At 47.7% G+C, this 21,850-nt stretch overlaps 1 protein-coding gene across 4 annotated transcripts; it reads left to right on the top strand.

The window, feature by feature from the left end:
• The first annotated feature begins 842 nt into the window (after positions 1-842).
• tmcc3 (transmembrane and coiled-coil domain family 3) lies at positions 843-21,260 on the top strand. 4 transcript variants are annotated; one of them, XM_037461015.2, is made up of 5 exons: positions 843-1,021; positions 17,202-17,372; positions 17,622-18,400; positions 18,882-19,017; positions 19,121-21,260. In XM_037461015.2, the coding sequence occupies exons 2-5, from the start codon at positions 17,250-17,252 to the stop codon at positions 19,424-19,426; spliced, it is 1,344 nt and encodes a 447-aa protein (XP_037316912.2). In that variant the 5' UTR covers positions 843-1,021; positions 17,202-17,249; the 3' UTR covers positions 19,427-21,260. The 4 variants fall into 4 exon arrangements, with proteins under 4 accessions (XP_037316912.2, XP_037316910.2, XP_037316911.2 ...); XM_037461013.2 differs by lacking the exon at positions 843-1,021 and adding an exon at positions 1,115-1,251; XM_037461014.2 differs by lacking the exon at positions 843-1,021 and adding an exon at positions 6,973-7,202.
• The last annotated feature ends 590 nt before the right edge of the window (positions 21,261-21,850 follow it).

Genomic DNA, 21,850 nt, shown 5'->3' with positions numbered 1-21,850 from the left:
GAAAGTCCCCTAAACGTAAGATGTGTGCTACTGTTTATTCCCTGCAGGGGGCGCTGTCCCCCCACGCCTTCTGTGGTCTGCGGGTGGAGCACTAATCCTGCAGTTTATGAGGAAATGATCCTTTTCACCACGTCTCCTAGAATGAAAGCACAGGTGTGACCCATCATCCTGATCACAGGTGACTGGCTAATTCATGTCATTAGTAACACCTGCGCCTAAAGCAGGCGGTAATTAAAATGGACATTTCTCTAATTATTCTTTAAAAAGGATACCACAGCATTTTCTATTCTTTTTAAATGTCACCAAAGAAAGACTGTGCAGCGCCACAGATGTACTTTACCTGTACTAACTAGTTTAAAGAAGTCAAATAAATAGGATGTGACATTGTTTTTATTGACTATTGACAAAATATGAGAAGAACCATCGCAGTATTTTTGTGGGAATCACTACAAATCTTCACTGAGAGAATTCAGTCCGTACGAAAGATTATTTCACTTAGAAATAGTGTCTTCTAGTTTTTGTCATAAAACACTTTTCAGCAGGATGAAAGTTTCCACTTTTGGGCTTTTTAGACTGGAGAACAACATTGACCCCTCTCCCACTCCCACTTGTACGCCTTCGATTATGAGTGAGTGCGTGTGCAAAGCCCAGCCTTGCGCACACACACACACACACACACTCAGAGCGTTTATCCCGCCTGCGGCGAGCCTGCCACGAGGTTCCTGCGCCAACTCAATATTCCCACATTCATTCATTCCCTCAAAATCTCCCTCTCTCCCCAGCTCTCCATCCTCCCATCTGCCCCCCCCACCCCCCGCTGATTGTTGCTGGCCGGTGGAGGGTGGCTGATTCTCCGTCTCCGGGCTGCTGGGTTTGCCCTTTTAAGGCGGTCTGTGTGTGAAACCAACGGCCCGGGACAGGAGAGCTCGGGGAACGCTCCCCGGCCACCAGGCAACGCCTGTGCAGCGCAGAGGCTTCGGGCTGCACGGCGAAGCGGCAGTTATGAGACACAGGAAGCAAGGTATTTCACAATAAGAGGGTTGCACACACACACACACACACGAGACACACACAGACACTCCTCCGCTCTCACTTCAAAGAGGAGGACGGAGCTCCCTGTTGTGCGCGGGTAGGGGGGGGGGCCCTCCTTTCCAGAAAAGCTGCCGTGGCGTGCACTTTGACCTCAGGCTGTGAGGACGAGGAGGCATGAGGAAGAACTACAGCGCCATCCCGCTCATCTACGTGTCAGAGGTAGCGTTTGCACTTTAAAATCTGTTGCCTTTTCTTGGGTGGATAAGGGAACCGCGTGTGATCATGCCTCAAGAAGTCCACTCGTCATGTGAGTCGAGAGAGAGAGAGAAGCCGTACGGGACGCTTGAGATAGAAAGACTCCCCCCCCCCGGAATGAGAATGCACATTTTGATTTATTTATTGTGGTCCTGGCATCTACTGCAGCGGTTGTGTCTTGAAGGCGGGATCCACAAAGGTTGTTGCTATGGTTTGGTTCACTACAGTGTTGGGCTACCAGCGATGTGCAGGCGAGTTGTTGTTGTAGTTTTTTGGGACAGTCGAAAGGTTGGAGTCGGGCAAGTTTCACCACGTTAGCGTCAGTTGTTGAAGCACGTGATGCGGCGGGAACATTCTAAGGAATGCGTACGGCGTGTCATGGATCACGCTGCTCTCTGTCTGGCTCGTTCCTGAAGTTCCTCCGGCCTCCGACACACGGTGCCATGTTTGCTAAATGGGGCCCGTTCGGCGTGCCCTTATTGTGCTGATGTCGTGTTTTTTTTTTTTTTTATCTGTGCGTTGCGTTATTGGCTCTCGACCTGCCGTTGTGTGCACACAACAAGATGCCATAAAAATAACATTACGTAACCCCCCCCCCCCAGTATAATCGGGCTCTTTCTGTCAAGCAAGCAGCCTTTGCAGGTCCACACACGAGGAAAAAGTCGCAGAAAGAAGCAGCTTTTTTAAATTTGTTTTTATTGCTCCACAGTTTGTTTCCACAGTTCAAGGTCTCGGCTCTACGGGAAAGTGCTGCGAACGACTAACCCCCCCCCCGATATGTTGTCATGTTTAGAGATGTTCCCCTCTGGTCCCTTCCGTCCGTTTACCATGGTAACCAATAAAAGTGCAGTAATTCCCCTTCTTTTTTCACTCAGTAAGAGGTGCGTCCACAGCACACAGGCTGTCTCTCATAGACCTCGTTTCAAACTAAGCATCTCCACGACTATCGCGTCAGTTGTCGTGACTGACTGGCGTTCCCGTTTCCCAGAGGATGAATCCCCCTCCCATCAGCGATCCTCTGTATTTGTTTAGTACTAGCGGTACTAGTAATCCTTCAAACCTGCTGTCCTAAGATACATGACATGCTCAGCAATATACCTGCTAATCATCAGCATGTTAGCATTGTCATGTTAGCACGCTGATGTTAGCATTCAGTGCAAAGCGCCTCCGTGTCCCAGAATAGCCTCCCGTAGCAGCTATGACTGTAGACTCTTGTTACATCATTCCTGCATCATTTCACTTTCTGAAAATCTACCACAGCAACAGTCTACACTTATATTGCATTACATGAACTTTAATGAAAGTCTGTTTCATCCACATTCCCGACCCTGAAACCAGGGTTTTGATTAAGGATTTTGTTTCATTTTCATTGAGGGTTAAAGTGACGTTAACTTTAATTAATGAAATACTGTACCAGTGTTTGCAAAAGGCATTTTCCACATCTCTGCTTCTCCTTTTGCACCCGTAACATTCGGCACGAAACTAAAGAGCAGCATGTTATTCATGATCAATAGCCACCGTGTGTAGAACCGTGTGATGTAATAATGTATATTGTAAAATGCATCTGCCATAAAAACAAATCCTGCATCTCCGCATTGTGCTGTATTCAACCTTTCTCTGCCCACGCAGGCCGGTTGTGGATGTTGTTTGTTCTGTGAGTTAAGTCTGCTGACCTTGTGACCTTTGCATTTAGTTCCCTGTGCTGTCCTGAAAACACGTCTCGCCCACTCGCGTAATGAGGCCATTGAAGCAAAGTAAAGCAAACATATTCACTGCACCTATTATCGTTGTACTAGTCGTTTACAAGTACTTTAAATCGTGCAATCCTTAGTTTTAATGGGAACATTCAAACCAGCACAACTAACACGTAAATTAATGAGATGTTTTGTGGTTGGCCCGGATCGTCAAATTCAATCAAATTATAAAATCTAAAATACAAAAAGGAGCGTTCAGAGAGAAACTAAGCGTTCTCGTTGAGGAATAATGTTAGCGCAGTTAGCATTTAGCTTCTCAGAGCTGCTAGCGTAGCATAATAATGTTCAATAGAGTACAGACAACACTGAAAAGTGACCGAATGGGATGTTCTCAAATGTCTTGTTTTGTCCAACCAGCGCGCGTGTGTGTGTGTGTGTGTGTGTGTGTGTGCGCGCTCAGCCTCATTAGCATGTAACCTTGTCTGTGTCACAGGCCTCTAGCTACCTGCTCTGAAGAGGAAAAACAGGCTCTGTACCGTAAATAAAGGTTTAGTCTCTTTACCGTCATCTGTTTTCCCTCCTACTGTCCTCACTTTCATTCTGTCCACATCTTCTCTCCGGCTGCAAGTTCATTATCTCTGACACGACAACACTGCAATGAATCTGGCTTTAACAAAGGTCAGAATATTTGGGTCCAGACTGTTTCCTTCTGGTTTAAAATCCCACTTCTGTATCATTCAGCTGCTTTTACCCCAGAAAAATATGTTTGTCCTCCAGAGAGGTCGGAAACCTGTCAGAGGAAGACAGAGGGACGCTGAATGTCATGTGGGGGGGTGCAGGGTGGGTGGGGATGACAGATGAAAGCATAGCGCACACTTTGAAAGTGTGACCCCTTTAGATATTTATTTCAAACGTGGGAGAGGCCGAGCTGCCAGTGTTTCATCAGTGTTCACGCGTTCTGGGGGTCGGACCCGCTCACAGTGAAAGGTCCTCAAACTGCGTGTCAGCATGGCTTCAGATCACCGTGTAGAACTTGTACTTGAAATATGGAGGGCGGGGCCAGGCTATTTCATATTTCTACAATCCCGGCTCTAACTGGATCTTTCACATTTGAATTGTTCAGTCAAACGTTAAATTTCACATCCCCTATTGTAAGTATTGAGTCGTATCGGCACCAATTTGAATATGTGTAGCCTTTTGTTGACATATTTTAAAAAAAAAAATGTTGTTCTATAAATTGTCCCAGTGTATTGTGGTTGCACCAGTCGGCCTGCAAGAGGCCCGTCACTTTGCCGCTTTGAACCAGTTTGGACCCATTCAGAAGAGGTCCAGATATAAACCCCGCTGTATTTCTTAAATAGCTTTGACGGGGTGCGCATCCATCTGCTGCAAAGCCTCTATCAGATCACTTTAGATTTAGCACCAGAGCCCCCCACCCCCCCGGGAAAAACAAAAACAAAACACCGGCCCCTTTTCATTCCCAGCGTGCCCATTCAAGTGCCCCGTTGATTTAGTTCCAGGGGACAAAAGACCCAGCTGGAGAGCGTAGTCCTGCCTGAAGAAATGCTTTTATGGAGGCTGAAAAGGTTTGGGAGGAGGAGGAGGAGGAGGAGGAGGAGGAGCTGATCTTCCTCTGCTCATTTGGGGCAAAGACAGGAGAGGTATAGCAGAACAATTTATAGGTTCAAACTGAGCCTGCATGTATGAAAAGTAGCTCACGTTAAGAGTGGATTAGTCACATGATCTACTCAGGTGGGAACGCCAAATGAGTGCGAATGTTCCTCTGCGTCTGCAGCTGTTTGGTAACAAGTTCAAGATATTTGTGGCATCTGAACCAGTAAATCACTCACTACCTTTGGCTAACCCGGTGATATACGGGGGGGGGGGCGCTACGTCCCGTGAATCACGCTCTCCTCTCTGTTGCTGCATGTTTGCGTGTGAGTGAGGATGGTTAGTCCTGCGGGGGGGGGGAGGGGGTGGGGGGGGGGGGGGGGTGCATTTAGGGTGGTTGAAAGCGGCCCGGCTGACAAATCCATCATCTTTGGCAGAGGCAAGCGCCCGGGGGGGGGGGGGGGTTACATGATTTGAAGTTGAGGGTGACTTCGATGATGTGCTCTGCTCGATTGAAGCGAGGCCGCAGAGTCGCAAAGTTATAGACATTCAAGCGAAAAGAACAAGTGGGCGGGGGGGGTGGAGGAGGGGGGGGGGGGGGGGGGGGGGTGAGAGGTGGCGTGCTGAAAAAAGGGATTATTTAATCCCAGAAATATGAAGCATAACCTGGCTGCTCCAATGCCTGTTGGGGAGGGGGGGGGGGGGTTCTGCCTTCGAGTTTGCCCAACAGATGTGCTCGCAGCAGCTGGACGTCGACACACATGTTCCCAGCTTAATGAAAACCCCATCAGAGCGTCTCTGTGACATCATCACAGGCGGGAACCGCGACTGGGAAATCTTACAAGCTCCTAATGTTTCTCTCGCTGGGTCATTTCCCTTCTTCTTCTTCTTCTTCTTTTTTTAACCTCATCATCATCTTCCTCGTCGTCTGAGCGGCGGAGCTAAAGAGAAAAAAGGGAAGCGGAGAGGCAGCGAGGAGCGGATCAGGACGTCTGTCCTTCAGACATCAGCCTCCGGTCTCACTTTCTATTCACGTCAGAGTTTCTCTTCTCACTTCAAAAGAAGTCGCAGAGATTTTGGGAACTAACGCCAGTTTTGTGCGGCATACATCCTCCATGTGTGTAGATTAGTTGGACTAAATATTGGAAGTGATATAAAGCATTTCCTCATACAGGCGTTTCTATTTTTCTGGGTCGATTATCCTGAGAAACGCTGTAAACATGGATGACAGCGTGTCACCTTTGACCAGCTGTTATCATGTTCAGCTCTGATTGGCCTGACTGGCGCTTTATTTGAGCTTTATTTGAGCCGTGCTGCTGACGGCGAATGCTGCTGAAAAAGGAGAGACATCGGAATCCCTCCAGAACGTTCCCGACTCTGTCAAAACACTCCCCCCCCAACACACACACACACACACACACACATGCTCATTCCCAAAACAATCCGGAGCCCCACCTAACCTCTGCGGACCAGTGGCGGTGTCCTGGAAGTCTCTGGTGGTCAGGCTGCTGAGATGGAGACAGGAAGCGCTGCAGGAAGTCTCGTAAAGAACACAGACATCGGTTGGTGGTCAGCGTGTGCGTCTGTGCGTGCTCAACTCTTGACACATTTTTTAAAACGTCCTTGAAGTGAGTCAACATGGAACAGTCTCACAGCCAATGCCCTCACGCCGATTAAAAGATGGCCGACTTCCCCCCCCACCCGCCGTCGTCGCAGAGGGGCCTTCGACATGATGGAAACAGGGCGGAAAACACCTGTCGGCGCGTCAGTGCCTCCCAACAGGGCGGCGAGGAGTCCCCTTTGAATGGCGAGGATGAAAACGTCACGTGAGCCAGGGCCCGTATCACATGACCTAACTAATTGGTTTTCTTTATAGAGAGCCGACCCGCTGTGAATTTTCCCCCAGACCTTTTGTTGGGTAATTAATCCTGTGAGACATGGCTGATTCCCTCAAAGGTCTGCTGGTCATCAACAGAAGCTGATCATCAAACAACCACGTGATGAAGCGTCACATTGTGTGCAGTTTGATTCTGTGGAACGCAACACTTAATTGACTCTTCGAGTACTTCTACTTGAATTCTTCATTTCTTTTCAGATTTTGTTATTCTACTTCACACATTTTCTAATATTTATTCCACCACTCAGCATTTTTATTGATGACTACGATCATTTACAAAAACTGGTTCTCAGGGGAGGTGGTGGGGGTGTACTCGAAATCCCCCGCGGCCCCTCCCGCTGTAGAAACCGGGTGGGCGGGGCGTAATCGCACATTGGATATGTTTGTGTGTGTGTGTGTCTCCTCCCTGGCTCGAGACGGATTACCGCGGCGCGCCGGCTCGGTGACCGAAACCTCGCCGCCGTCGGTCGGTCGGTGGTTTGTTTTTCTTTGCCCCCCCTCCCCCCCCCCCGGTGAGACGCCTGTTGACGCGCAACCGGTAACTTTACACTTTGAGGACAACAAAAGCGGGAGATTCCAGTTGTTTCTTTTCTTTTTGCCGGAGTGCGGGAGATTATGTCCGGAGCTCCGCGTGCTGCCGCCGCGGAGAAAAGTTTACCGGGAACAGTGACACTTTCGCACCGGCGGGGCTGACGGTAACGCGAGCAGCAATGGTAAATACGCGCTAAAGACCACGAGCTAACGCTAGCTAACTAGCGCGCGACCACATCACCCGGGTGGGATAGGGAGGCTCAGCCTGGGGGGGCATCTTTAGACCCCCCCCCCCCAACACGTCGAGGAGCCACATTGCATGAGGGACATGTTGTTGTTGCCGTTGTATTGCTCTCCATCTCTCTCTCTCACACACACACACACACACATGGGTGGAAGTGTGTATATATAACGTGACATACACTCACCGGCCACTTTATTAGGTACCCCATGCTAGTAACGGGTTGGACCCCCTTTTGCCTTCAGAACTGCCTCAATTCTTCGTGGCATAGATTCAACAAGGTGCTGGAAGCATTCCTCAGGGAGTTTGGTCCATATTGACATGATGGCATCACACAGTTGCCGCAGATTTGTCGGCTGCACATCCATGATGCGAATCTCCCGTTCCACCACATCCCAAAGATGCTCTATTGGATTGAGATCTGGTGATTGTGGAGGCCATTTGAGTACAGCGAACTCATTGTCATGTTCAAGAAACCAGTCTGAGATGATTCCAGCTTTATGACATGGCGCCTTATCCTGCTGAAAGTAGCCATCAGAAGTTGGGTACATTGTGGTCATAAAGGGATGGACATGGTCAGCAACAATACTCAGGTAGGCTGTGGCGTTGCAACGATGCTCAATTGGTACCAAGGGGCCCAAAGAGTGCCAAGAAAATATTCCCCACACCATGACACCACCACCACCAGCCTGAACCGTTGATACAAGGCAGGATGGATCCATGCTTTCATGTTGTAGACGCCAAATTCTGACCCTACCATCCGAATGTCGCAGCAGAAATCGAGACTCATCAGACCAGGCAACGTTTTTCCAATCTTCTATTGTCCAATTTCGATGAGCTTGTGCAAATTGTAGCCTCAGTTTCCTGTTCTTAGCTGAAAGGAGTGGCACCCGGTGTGGTCTTCTGCTGCTGTAGCCCATCTGCCTCAAAGTTCGACGTACTGTGCGTTCAGAGATGCTCTTATGCCCACCTTGGTTGTAACGGGTGGTTATTTGAGTCACTGTTGCCCTTCTATCAGCTCGAACCAGTCTGGCCATTCTCCTCTGACCTCTGGCATCAACAAGGCATTTCCGCCCACAGAACTGCCGCTCACTGGATGTTTTTTCTTTTTCGGACCATTCTCTGTAAACCCTAGAGATGGTTGTGCGTGAAAATCCCAGTAGATTAGCAGTTTCTGAAATACTCAGACCAGCCCTTCTGGCACCAACAATCATGCCACGTTCAAAGTCACTCAAATCACCTTTCTTCCCCATACTGATGCTCGGTTTGAACTGCAGGAGATTGTCTTGACAATGTCTACATGCCTAAATGCACTGAGTTGCCGCCATGTGATTGGCTGCTTAGAAATTAAGTGTTAACGAGCAGTTGGACAGGTGTACCTATTAAAGTGGCCGGTGAGTGTATATGTCTATATATATAATCATACACACAAGTTCTCTGTATAGCTTTAGAAAATGTTCATCATAACTGATCCAATAAAATCAAAGAAAACGTTTTGCATACTTGGCAAAATCACTCCTAACAACGTTTTAATGGTTCTGCTGCACTGCAGCTTTAGATTAAAGTCGGAGCCTAATTTAGAGCAAAAAAACAGTCTTTAGAGAAATTGTTTTTTTATGCTTAATTCCAACCTACTTGCCACAAAAGCCCTAATTTAGTTGGCAGCGTTTACACAGGAAATAATCTACTGTGAAAATCAATACATCACAAAGTGTGTAATCCAAGCACATAAAAATAAGAGAACAGATAGATTAATTAATTGATAAATATTAATTATCAGCTAGATAATGAAGTAAATCAAGGATCGTGTGTGTGTGTGTGTGTGTGTGTGTGTGTGTGTGTGTGTGTGTGTGTGTGTGTGTGTGTGGTAGTGTTGTATGGTTTTTACACCAAGTAGTACGGTGGCCGAGAAGGTTCAGACAAATACAAAAGCAACAACACAACCGCAAATGCCACAACGCAACACAAACGCCACAACACAAAATACAAAAGGCACATCACAACTGCAAATGCCACAACACAACACGAACGCCGCAACACGAAAATACAAAAGCCACATCACAACCGCAAATGCCACAACACAACACGAACGCCGCAACGCAACACGAAAGCCGCAACGCAACGCGAAAGCGAAAACGGAAGTAGCTGCCCACGGGAGCGAGCGTATTTTGGAGGAACGGAGCTGGAGGATGCCAGATCGTTTAAGAAGTAAGTGAAACATGATTCCTTACTTTAACTGTAGCCGCAAGGAATCATGTTTCACTTACTTCTTAAACAATCTGGCATCCTCCAGCTCCGTTGTTACGTGCAGACTGGTTTTTGAACCTACTGGTTTGGCTACGCGTTTAGATGTTATTAAGAGAGTAATCCTACTTGGGCAATGTGCTAGAAAACCTGACAGAACTATGTATTTCACGCTACGCCACCAAAAACCAGTTGTCTTGGCTCACCCTGAACCAAAAGATGTTCTTGCCACTGACGATTTGCAATTTCATGATAAGTAGTGAAATCAGTAGCGGCATTTGACAGCTCGGTTGGCTGACGGCGTAGCGCCGCCGTCTTATAAAGTTTTGCTATTTTGCTCGACTGCGGGTTCGAATCCAGGTTGTGGCGATCTTTTAATAAACGTATGTTCTTTTATTTATTTCTTTATACGTGGCAGTGATGTAGTGCTCACTTATACAATCATAATCGCTGCATTGGATATGGGATGCATTTTGAACATTTTCAGCAATATGTTTGCGAATGTGTGACGGATCAGGTGACCGAGGCAGACAACATCTGCCGCTGTCGGGGCAAAACAAACACGCACGCGTAGCCAAACCAGTAGGTTCAAAAACCCAGTCGGCACGTAACAACGGAGCTGGAGGATGCCAGATCGTTTAAGAAGTAAGTGAAACATGATTCCTTACTTTAACTGTAGCCGCAAGGAATCATGTTTCACTTACTTCTTAAACGATCTGGCATCCTCCAGCTCTGTTCCTCCAAAATACGCTCGCTCCCGTGGGCAGCTACTTCCGTTTTCGCTTTCGTGTTGTGTTGCGCCGTTCGTGTTGCGTTGCGGCGTTCGTGTTGCGTTGTGGCATTTGCGGTTGTGATGTGGCTTTTGTATTTTCGTGTTGCGGCGTTCGTGTTGTGTTGTGGCGTTTGCGGTTGTGTTGTTGCTTTTGTATTTGTCTGAACCTTCTCGGCCACCGTAAAGTAGCCTTTTCTATTTCTACCATCAGTTTCAAAGGGGCAGATTTCCTCCTGCAGGCTGTTTACAGGAGTGTGAGTGTGTGATCTTGAGAACGAGGGGGGGGGGTCTTCCTTCTCTGAGCTCCGGATAGCCAGCAGGGAGATTTTCTAAGATTCTTGTTGTTGTTGTTTATGCCCACAAGTCCAGCTTCTTCCAAGACGAGAATCTGATAATTACTTAAAGAGTCGAGTCCGGTTTGTTTGGATCAGTTTTGGGTCATAAGACTCCCGCGAAATGGCAGAAATGAATGGAAGTCATGGGTGGATTATTTTTAGGATATGTGTGAACCTTTTATTGAAATACTCTCTTTACATTCAGGGACCGTTTGTCCTGCAGCTCATGAAGAAACTGCAGTTGTTTTTTTCTTCTGAATTCAGTAACTTTCTTTATGTCGTCGTCGTCGTCATCAGCAACTGTTGTGCTGACTAATTTATGCCTTCGTTCGACGATTATATCCAATTATATAGACTCATTTGACAAATCCTTATTTACATTACAAACGACAGTTTGTTGTGATCATCGTTGTTTTTCCCTGAAATCGGAGGGAGGGGGGTTGGGGGGGGGGGGGGGGGTGAGGTGCGGCCACGGGACCCGCCGGCTGACGCAACAAAACCCAAAAGAAAGGAAGGAACAGGCCGGGCCCAAAATGTCCCCGGGGTCCTCTTCCCTCGTAGCTTTTGTTTATCTCGTTTTGAAGCTGAGCGCGTCGGGACATTTCACGGCCTTCACTGACCTTTCTTTAGCCTCCCGCTCGCCGTAGCTCTCACTAACCCATCAGAACCGGGCTTTAGTTCGCGGGTCCTGTTTCTTCAAACTGTTGCAGACTCGCGTGAACAGAGCACAACGCAATAATGACACCCAACGGGTCCAAGCATGTTCTTTTTCTTTATAACTGTGGAACACTGGAAACCGGTTTCTCGCGGCGTCCGTTGTCGGGGGCAACCGATCGGCAAGAGACGCAAGCCCCATCAGGAGGAGGACGGCGTCGGAGTGATCTCGCCACGTACTCCCGCGGGTTTATCTTCCTCCTCTCGGCGCCTCGGGATTAGGGATGGAGTGAGCTGAGCCGGCAGGGAATCCACACACACACACACACACCAGCAGGGATGGTGGGTGTGTGAGTAACACGGTGTGTGTGTGTGTGTGTGGATTAAACGCACAAACGCTGTGCTCATCAAAGAGATCTGGTTTGGGGCTAACACACACACACACACACACACACACACACACACACACAGAGCTGTTTCTGCCTCAGTCATATCACATAGCGCTGATTCATTGCCTGTTATTACCCTCTTTGAGCAGATGTATTAAACGAGCTGCTAAATTTGAATTTGCCCCGTTTGGATTTTCTTCTCTAAACCTCTCAGCAGAACATCTTCTGTTTACTCACTGCAACCTGCGGTGGTGCAAAGTTAAGTCTTAAATATTTAAACATAGAGATGCTTTGGCACGCACGGGAATGAATTTACGCATCGATGTGGAGATACGGGGTCAAATGTTGGCTGGTTTCAGCATAAAAAAATAAATAATTCACTGGCTTTTATTTTTTGGTTTTGATATTTTTATGTCTAGGCTAAACACAGTTTATTCTCATTGCCCTCCACCCACACACACACACACACACACACACACACCCACACACACACACACACACACCTGCCAGTCATTGTGGCGTAACTCAGGTGGTTGTTTGCGCAGTGTGTTGACAGAAGGATGCAGAGTCGTTCACTCTTTCACAACATGTGGGCCCATTTTCAAGCTTCTCATAAGACCAGTGGTTCCCAAACTCTATCTTTGAGCCCCTCCTTTGATGATATTGAAGCCCCCCCCCCTCCCCATGGATCTATTTAAATCACACTTTTGATATACGCTGTTGAAATATGCATGAAGTCAGTTGATGGTTACTCAATAATCTCATGATGCATATGGGTCGTAAAGTAAATCTGACAACAACTCCGTGGGGTCAACAGCTTGGTAACCTAGGCAACGGAGTCAAACGCTCCCCTGGGGGCCACAGTATGGACCCTGACCTTCATTGGCTCTTTTTAAACTCAAATCTCGTCCTGCTTGTCCACCTGTGGAGCTCAAACCTGGACTCATCCGCTGTTCCTCTCCTCCTTCATTACTTTCTGTCCCACGGCTTTTCTTCTCTAGTTTCCCCTCACCCGAGCATTTTAAAGTGGGCGCAAGGGCTGCTGGGTAATTGTTGCTCTGGAAAGCAGCGGATTAAAATCTCAGATTACAAGAAGAGGGCGCAGATTACAACTTTTATTTGTGTGGGAATTCTCCCTGCTCAGTCTTTAAGCTTTACATGCATTTATATAATATATATATATAATTTGTGTGTGTGTGTGAATGCGTGTTGTCATCATCTGCTGCTAAGCCCCTCACATAGTAAATCGATCTCTAGCTCAACGTCCATTGATTCTGCCGCGGCGCGATTTATTGATCGACGAATCAGCCCACGGTGTCCATCGCTTCTTCTTCTCTTCCTCCTGCTGAGAATTAGCTCCGAGAAGTAAAACGAGTCACAGCGAGACGCGGGGAACCAGGGGGCTGCTCTTCTTCTCTGGGGGCGGAGGAGCGTTTGAAGCCGTGTGATGTTGAACGTTTGATGTTCTTGTATCCATGGAATGTAGAAAAAGTCTCGTTGCATTCGACCTTTCATCCTCATCCGTCCGATGTTTCTGCTCGTTAGGGTCGAGGTGGAATCCACACACACACACACACACACACACACACACACACACACACACACACGCCCTGTAGGTCCGTTTAATCATTAAAGTGAATGTTACGTAACACTAGACAGCTGATGTTTAGCTGCTTTCAGTGACAACATTCAAAGTGCTGACATGTATGAAACTATTTCACTGCACTAGATTGGTTTTCACGGTAATCAGAAATCAGCTGTTTGCTTCCTGATAAAAATAGTAGTTAGTTGCAGCCACAGTGAAGATAATATTCATATTTGTTTATTGGGTGTCTCCTGCAGAGATGCAACATTTCTTAGACGTTTCTTGGTCTAAATAAAATCAAACCTAAGAAATAGGAGATTGTGCTTTGAATGTTAATACTTGCCTCTACTAAATAATATATACTAGCCTTATTTATGCATTATACGTTGCTTATAAGAACGCGACGTGATTAAGATGCACCTCCAGTGTCATTAATTCCGGTCTCTGTCATGTTTATGACCTCATCCATCATTAGACCCCATAATGACCCCATAATGCTTCATTAGAGTCACCAGAAGTTATGAGCCCTGAAATCCCATCAGTGGTAACGTGGCATCATGAGAAACCGCATCAGGGCAGCGTGGCCCCCAGGAGGGGCCCTTATATCCATTAATGAATAGTTGTGTTCCTAAGTGGTTTCGTTCTTCGTTCCTAATGCGTAAACAATCATTTTTGTTTAACCGAGCTGCAGGAGGAAGACTCCTCCTGCAGCTCGGTTAAACAAAAATGATTGTTTAGGAGTCTTCCTCCCTGCAGTCCGAGCACGTCTCCATAAGAGAGCGATCGCAGAGGAGGAGGAGAACCAAGATAAGATAAAATAATCCTCTTGTTACACAGTGACACACTGTGAACAAGCAAATCCAAGCATATTAAAGAAGGAAATGAGCAACACACACTAAGTGTATAGTAGTAATAAAAACAGTTAAGAAGCCGCCACACAAAGGTAAAGTAAACATATGTGGTTGGGTTTTTTTGTTTTTTTTAGCGACGTAGGTGCAGGACGTCCGCGGGGCCCAGCGGATGGATCCTCCTGACTTGGTGGTTATTCTGACCTTTGACCACTAAGGTCAGCGTTTTTAATGGGCCCCGTGACTTTGGTTGTTGGTGGCAACACAAGCGATATTCCCCTGGTGTTTGGTGCTACAGTTAGCACGCTAACGCTAAGCCAGGCCTGGAGCTCGGAAGTACGGCCTCACGCTGCCGAGGTTTCATGCGGAACTGGCTTCCTTCTATTGGCTTAAGAAGTCTGGTTTTTAAACATCTCCTCCACTAAACCCTTTTGATCTCCAAATCCCATTATTTGCTCGCCTAATACTCAAACCCACCAGTTTAAATCAGCCGCTGCTAATCTGCTGTGCTGGTTCAGACCGCGTGTGGCTCCGTGCTGGTTTCCCCTCAACTAAAAGATGGCTAATGTGCTAAAATCTCTGATGCATTCAATGTTCATTCAATGTTCATTCAATGTTCATTCAATGCCTCACTGACCACAGGAAGTAGAATCGTCCATAAACACGTTACTGGCTTTGGCTTTAACGTATTTTGCATTACCTGTCCCTCTCAGATACCAATAAGAAACTGATTAATGGGTTTAACACAAACTTATTTAAAAAAAATACAAAAATAAAGTATTTATTTCCTACTCATTTGAATTGTGTGTTAGCCATTGGCTCGGCACAATAGTCCACCAGTGTCCACTCTCCGATCAGCTGACAGACAATCGATTGATGGATTGGGGGCGGGAGCAAGGAGACCTGCGTGTCTGTCGTCCCCCCCCCAGTGGGGCTGTGCTCAGAGGGAGTTGGGGGAGCACTTGTTGGCCCACTTTGGCTCCAAGTTCCCATCTCACATCCATAGTAGAAAGCCCCCCCCCCCCCCCCCCCCCTGAGTGTCCTGCACTTAATGGAGTTCTTGCCTCCGAGTGATCATTATTTTCTTTGTCAGTTAATCACTAGGTTATTTTTAGCCCCACTAGCGGCGTGGCTTTAGGGAAGAACGAGGTCAGTGGAATAAATTGCCATGAAATTTGGTACAAATGTTAATTTCCCCTTTAGGATGAATTGTAATAACTTGTATCTGACTTTTGATCAAAATAATTGTTGGCATGCACATGTAGTCTTTGCCCAGTTAGCAATAAAGAAATGTACTAACCTTACGCCTCACTATGTTAGTTTGTCGATTTACCAAACAGATGCTGGATTTAGTCACCGTATAAATGGATGTTTTTATCTGCAGCAGCGCTTCCCGGAGCAAAAAAAGCTCCAGATGTTATGTAAATGAACCAACCAAACCCACATGTTTCTAAAAAATACCCTCTAGGATGTTTTTGCAGGTTCATGACCTCCGAGGAGAAAGACTGCAGCTCATGCTTCACTTTTAAGCGATTCTGCTTTCACATTCATATATTTTGTTGGTGACCATCTGAATATCTGCCACTGGCCAAACGTGTGTGTGTGTGTTTTGGTGTGTTTTGGTGTGTCCACCCGTCTGTACAATGACCCTAAAAGGCCTGGTTGACCTGGTTGACCTCATGTGCTCACATGTTAATGATTCCGCCCTCGGACCCACTTTCCCGCCCGGCGTGCGCTTTCATTCCAGGACTTGGTTTGAGGGTAAAAGAATGAATGTTTGGTTTGTGCGGAGAGGACAGCGTGATCGGGTCAAATGTTAGGGGCTCGCAGCCCGTCGCCTCGGGGCTAATCCGCCTGCAACTGATTTGAATTATTTAATCGTTTCCCTTATTGACCTTTTGCCGCCAACTGTCGCAGCCACGGGACGCCGGAGCGCTGAAAGGTCACGTTAAACACCTGCAGTTAACGCGCAGTTATACGAGTAGAGATGTTTAAGACATCATAGTTTGAATCCTCACGCTATAGTGAGCTACCTTTGCCTGAAGCACAAACATAGCGGAACATACAGATGGATGAAATGTCCTTCCCGGGGGATTAGCATTTGTCAAATCCCTGCTGTACTACTTTTTGTGGTCATTTAAAAAAATAAACATCCAATTTTAAACGTAATCCGCAAGCTGCACTTTCCAAATATGACATTAAGATTATTGTCGCTCTCCCTCATCCTCACCCAGACAGTCATAAATATTTAAAGTCACAAGCTACCAGAGTTTGACAGACAGGCGAGAAGAAGAAGAAGAAGCAGCAGCAGCATCCTTAACAAAGGACTTGCATCAATAACTTCATGCAAATACAACGAAACCCAAGACGTTTTGGTCTCAACTGTTTGGTTGGCGTTGCGCTGGGTCTCGCTGCTCGGGGCTGATGGTGCTGATGGTGCTGATGGTGCTGACTCTGCAGGACGCAATTAAACCGCCCGTGTAACGACGAGACAAATAGAATACGGCCTTCATCAGCTGTGTGTGTGTGTGTGTGTGTGTGTTTTAGAGCTTAGCTTTTGCTGCCGTGGCAACTGGAGTTACTAAACACTGATAATTGAGTCGGCGTTACGTAACGTCTGGTGTGGTGGATTTTTCAGGTTTGTTTGGAGCCTCGGGCTCCCCACTGATCCTCTGACTGACGGAGTACCCGCCCCCCCCCCCCTCCGGCTGAGTGTTCTCATCCGGCTTCTTATCTGCAGACGCGAGAGGAGCTTTTTTCCTGATGTTCCCTATCAGTGGCTCCATATTGTGCAGCAGCTTTTCCTGCTGCTCAATATGCACAAAGTAGACGTCTAAAGGCTCCGGCAGGTCTTTTGTCTGGAAATAGTTTGTTTTCCTTTCTGTGAAGTTGTGGAGTGAGACGTTTTTTTTTTCCTTTGCGTGTGAACAGCATCAAGCATTTTGTGTAAGCGAATACGTCCCCTTTTGATTAGTGACGTTGTTTTTATTAGTCCAACATAGAAATGACACGTTCGCATCCTTCTTTTAAAGCAAAGCATTGTAAAAGATGAAATGCCTTCATTCTAAATGTCACCGTCAACCCCATTTTCGTTTGTGTGCGCGCGTCGGCAGGCGGAGCGCGGCGCCTGCGATGCCAACGTCCTCAGCGTCCCGGTGCCGATGCGCCGCGGCGGCTCCGAGTCCAACCTGGACGCTGTGGGCGGAGCCGGGGACGACGGAGTGGGCCTGGACTTCACCAAGGGAGCGCTCGGCATCGACAGCCTGCAGCAGAAGGTCCTCAAGGTCGGAGCCCAACGTGCTAACACCACCAAGAACAAATGAAACGTCCCCTCGGTTCGGTGGCTCTTTGCAGAGTTCTTTGTTTTTCTTCTCTATCCAATAATGAGCCCATTTCAGAGCGAAAGATATTAAAAACATAAAATGAAGTGGTTCAAGTAATTGCTTTTCATTAAGTTTCTCATTATGCCAACATTAGTGCAGCTTAATGTGATCACTCGCAACCCCGAACTCAACCGCCATCTCCGCCTCCAGGTGACGGAGCAGATGAAGGTGGAGCAGGCGGCTCGGGACCAGAACGTGGCCGAGTACCTGAAGCTGGTGAACAACGCCGACAAGCAGCAGGTGGGGCGGATCCGCCAGGTCTTCGAGAAGAAGAACCAGAAGTCGGCGCACGCCATCGCCCGGCTGCAGAAGAAGCTGGAGCAGTACCACCGCCGCGTGAAGGACGGCGAGACCAACGGGAAGCCCCACCCCCACCCCAACCTCAAGGAGTCCGGGAGCCACAGCAAAGAGGGCAGCCTGCGGGACGTCAGCGCCGCCGGGCGCCACCCGGCGCTGGACAAGGTGAGGACCATCGGGCCCGGCGTGTCGCTCTCGCCGCCGTTCTTCTTCAACAAGTCGCGGGAGTTCGCCAACCTCATCAGGAACAAGTTCGGCAGCGCCGACAACATCGCCCACCTCAAGAGCTCCATGGAGTCGGGGGCGGGGCTCCACGCCGACGGCGCGGCGCGGGGCCTGAGCGGCAGCGCCACCACGGTGGCCAAGGCGACCAAGTACCAGAGCGACGACGAGTGCTCCACGGGGACGTCCGCCTCCGCCGACTCCAACGGGAACCCGGCCGGGGGCTCCGGGGCGGAGTCCGGGGGCCCCGGGAGGTCCGACTCCAACGGGCGGCTGGGGGAGGTGCTGGAGGTGGTGCGGGAGATCAGGGAGGCGCAGGTGCAGCTGGCGGAGGACATGGAGAGCATGAACGCGCAGTTCAAGCGGGACTACAGCTGCTTCACGCAGATGATGCAGGAGGAGAGATACAGGTGGGCATCGAGCAGGAAGCGCTTAGAACACGCCAGGTAGATCACATCCAAACATCATGAACATCACAAGATGAAGACACCTTAGAGATTATTGATTGATTGATTGAGGGAAAACAGGACGTGTTCGGTACTTTGTGTTACTGGTAAATGATTTGCTTCCCTTATAAACCGTGACACCAAAGTGTGGATCCGGCAGGGACACGTTGTGTTTGTACATCTGTTGCTCCTCAAAGAGCTTTTGACAGTTATTATAAGCCTTTGTAAACTAAATATAGAGTTCAGTGCCTCCACAGCAGAACCCTCAGACTGTCGCTTCAGTCGCCCAAGGGCAAATGTTTGCAGCAGCTTAGTGGGCAGCGCATTGCTGTAGTTACTCACCCACACACACACACACACTCAATTATGCATCTCCCCCCCCCCCCCCCTGTCTCTATTGTTGGCTCTCTGCCTTCTCCTCTGCATGTGTGTGTGTGTGCGTCAGGTATGAGCGGTTGGAGGACCAGTTAAATGACCTGACGGAGCTCCACCAGCACGAGACCATCAACCTGAAGCAGGAGCTGGCCAGCATCGAGGAGAAGGTGGCCTACCAGGCCTACGAGAGGGCCAGGGACATCCAGGTAGAGTCCAGAGACACTTTCCATGTCACAGCACAAAAGGACAATGTATTTAATAATTGTTTAAAGGTGACACTGGACCTCCCTGATATCGTTTTGTGTGCAGGAGGTGCTGGAGGCGTGTCAGACCCGCGTCTCCAAGCTGGAGCTGCAGCAGCAGCAGCAGCAGCAGACGGTGCAGGTGGAGAACACCGACGCCAAGGTGCTGCTGGGGAAGTGCATCAACATCATGCTGGCCATCGTCACCGTCATCTTGGTGTGCGTCTCCACGGCGGCCAAGTTCACCGCCCCGCTACTGCGCAGCCGGCTGCACATGGCGCTCACCTGCGTGGGCGTGTCCGTGCTGGCGCTGCTGTGGAAGAACTGGGAACACCTGCAGGGCGCCGCGGAGCGGTGGCTCCTCCCGCGCTGATCGCAAACTGATTTTTAAAAAAAAACAAAAAAACGACGTAAACGTGTATCACTACAGTCCGAAGTACCCGGCGACTAAAAGACGAGTCGGGATGCGATCGATGGGCCTTCTGCTCTCGTCCGGTCATCGGGGGACAGGAATCTTCACCGCCGCCGTGGTCGCATTGGAAATGCAGCCGGTTATCTCCTCTCCTGGAACCGAACTAACTAAATAACTCTCCCTGGCTGCACGAGGCCAGCCGAGAGGTCCTGAGCACCAGCCAGCTGTGACGTCACAACGACACCTCCCCCGGAAAGGTCCGTCCGTACTGTGTTTACTGTTGTGTGTCTGTCCTCCTCGGTGTCTCGTTTAAAAAGGACATTTTACACGCCGCTGTGATTGTGCGTCTGTGAACTGTACGTCACTCGTAGCCGGGTCCACGGGGGCGAGGGGGGGGGGGGACGCAGCTACTCGGTCATTAACTCGTTATCGCTTGAGGACGCCAATTAACCCTTACATTTACATGTTAACTGGTGAGAACGTTCACTGCAAGCACGTCCAGATACGGGGCCAGGAGAGGATTAGCTTTAGCATGAAGACTGGGAACCAGCCAGTCAGACTCAGTAATTAACACGTTATACATGTTATTTAAATACAATAATGTGTGCTTTTATGTGCAGGACTATTTCTTGACCTTCTGTTTACTCATGTTGGACCAGGCTAGCCGTCTCCCCCCCGTTTTGCAGTCGTTAAGCGAAGCTAACCATCAAATGGTTCTTATGAGCATATTTCCCCAAAAAATGTAAAAACCTTTCCTGCCTCCTGTCTTGTTGTTTTGATGCTTTGGGGCTTTTTTGTGGTGTGTTTTTCGGGTAACATACAAGACGTTTGTGCTTTTCTCTGCTCCACAGATTGCAGATTTAGCATCGACAAGCTAGCCTGTAAACTGTGAGGAAGCATTGGAAAAACTGGAGAAAAGCTCCATTACGTCTTGGCTTTTTTTTAAATTAAATTGCCTTTTTTTTCCTCTTGATGTGAAAAGAACAAATTTACTTGAGTATAAAGCCTTTGATGCTGCATTCAAGTCCTGTGGGAATAACCACAACAACGTTATGGCGGCTCAAGGTCCTGACTTGAAAGGATCCCTACTGGATGAAACTTGTATTCAAGCAACAGACAAATTGCGGTGTATTGCTGCTTCTACGGTTTAATTACACATATTCACTCCCTTCGTTCTTTTCACACTTGACAACCAAAAGGTGTCTCATTCGAGGTGAAACCTGCACACAAAGTCTTCATATTTTGATACATATGAATTTTGAAAACGTGGGAGATGTTCTACTTAAAATAATGATTTCTGTTTCGGCAGAGTAATTCTGAAATGTCAGAAAACCCAAGAAAAAGTAGTGGTATCAACCCCTTAGCGCCTGCTTTTCCCAGGTGACTTGAATGCAGCGTGACAGTCTTGATGGAGGGAAGAGCGATGTAGCTGCTGTAACTCAGTATCACTGTGATGATGAGGGGGGGTGAAATTGGACTGAAGCCTTGTCAATGCGGCTTATTGTCTTCTTTGTATTCAGTCTGCGTCCCGTCTGAAGCCAAATATGGATTTTTAAAGCACAGCCTTTCTAAGTAACACTGAAATAGCATTTGGTGTTTTCTTTGGTGTTTTTTCTCAAATCGGATCAAAATCGTTTTATGTGCTCTTCAGGAGTTCAGTGCACCTCCTCTCCAAAGCTGAAACTCCATAATGTATATTTTCATATTATTGTGTCTACTTTTTGTCTTTCTGGTGACGGGGTTCCATAAAGTCCTCATATTTTCAAATGAGAAAATAAATCAGATTTTGTTTAAAGATCGTTCCATATTTTCTGTTTCTTTCTGGTCCTTTTTAATCATCCATTATCTGTGTGTGTGATTTAAGGGCAGGAATCAAACCACTCTGGAAGCACCTGAAGGAGTTCATACATAAAAAGAGTCTGAATGACTTTAAGTGCAAGAAAACCCTTTAATGATTAATTAAATGATACATTTACTAATTGTTGTTAGATAAATCCTAAATAGTAAGTAATAAATTACATGTTTTCTTCACATTGTCCTTCTTTAAATTAAAACTAATTAAACCTTGCCTGCATTTTTATACGTTGGGCAAATAGTTATCTTTGTTCTGGAGGAGACTGCCACCTAGCAGGCGAACAGGCATGAGCAGTGTCTCCAAACGTTTTTTTATGAATATATTTGAGAATTTCTATTTGGATTTAGACGAACAGAGTACACCAAAAACAAGCAACATAATTGTAACTAAGATGATTTATGAGTTGTTTAAGAACAAATGGCCAACAAAACATGTAATAACATCCAGATATATTTTGTGAATCCCATCTTCAAAAAATGATTTGTTCATGTTGGACCTTCTAGTAATAACAGCATGACTTCACTAACTGA

This window comes from Pungitius pungitius, chromosome 2, assembly GCF_949316345.1.
Source record: "Pungitius pungitius chromosome 2, fPunPun2.1, whole genome shotgun sequence".
Taxonomy (NCBI): Eukaryota; Metazoa; Chordata; class Actinopteri; order Perciformes; family Gasterosteidae; genus Pungitius; species Pungitius pungitius.
This window is presented reverse-complemented; position numbering and strand designations above follow the sequence as displayed.

What these genes read in the sequence shown, in the direction of transcription:
- tmcc3 (XM_037461013.2), top strand. Translation starts at nt 1,207, where the DNA reads ATGAGGAAGAACTACAGCGCCATCCCGCTCATCTACGTGTCAGAG. An exon ending in ATGCAGGAGGAGAGATACAG is followed by an intron (nt 18,401 to 18,881) that starts GTGGGCATCGAG and finishes TGTGTGCGTCAG; the next exon opens with GTATGAGCGGTTGGAGGACC. An exon ending in AGAGGGCCAGGGACATCCAG is followed by an intron (nt 19,018 to 19,120) that starts GTAGAGTCCAGA and finishes TTTTGTGTGCAG; the next exon opens with GAGGTGCTGGAGGCGTGTCA.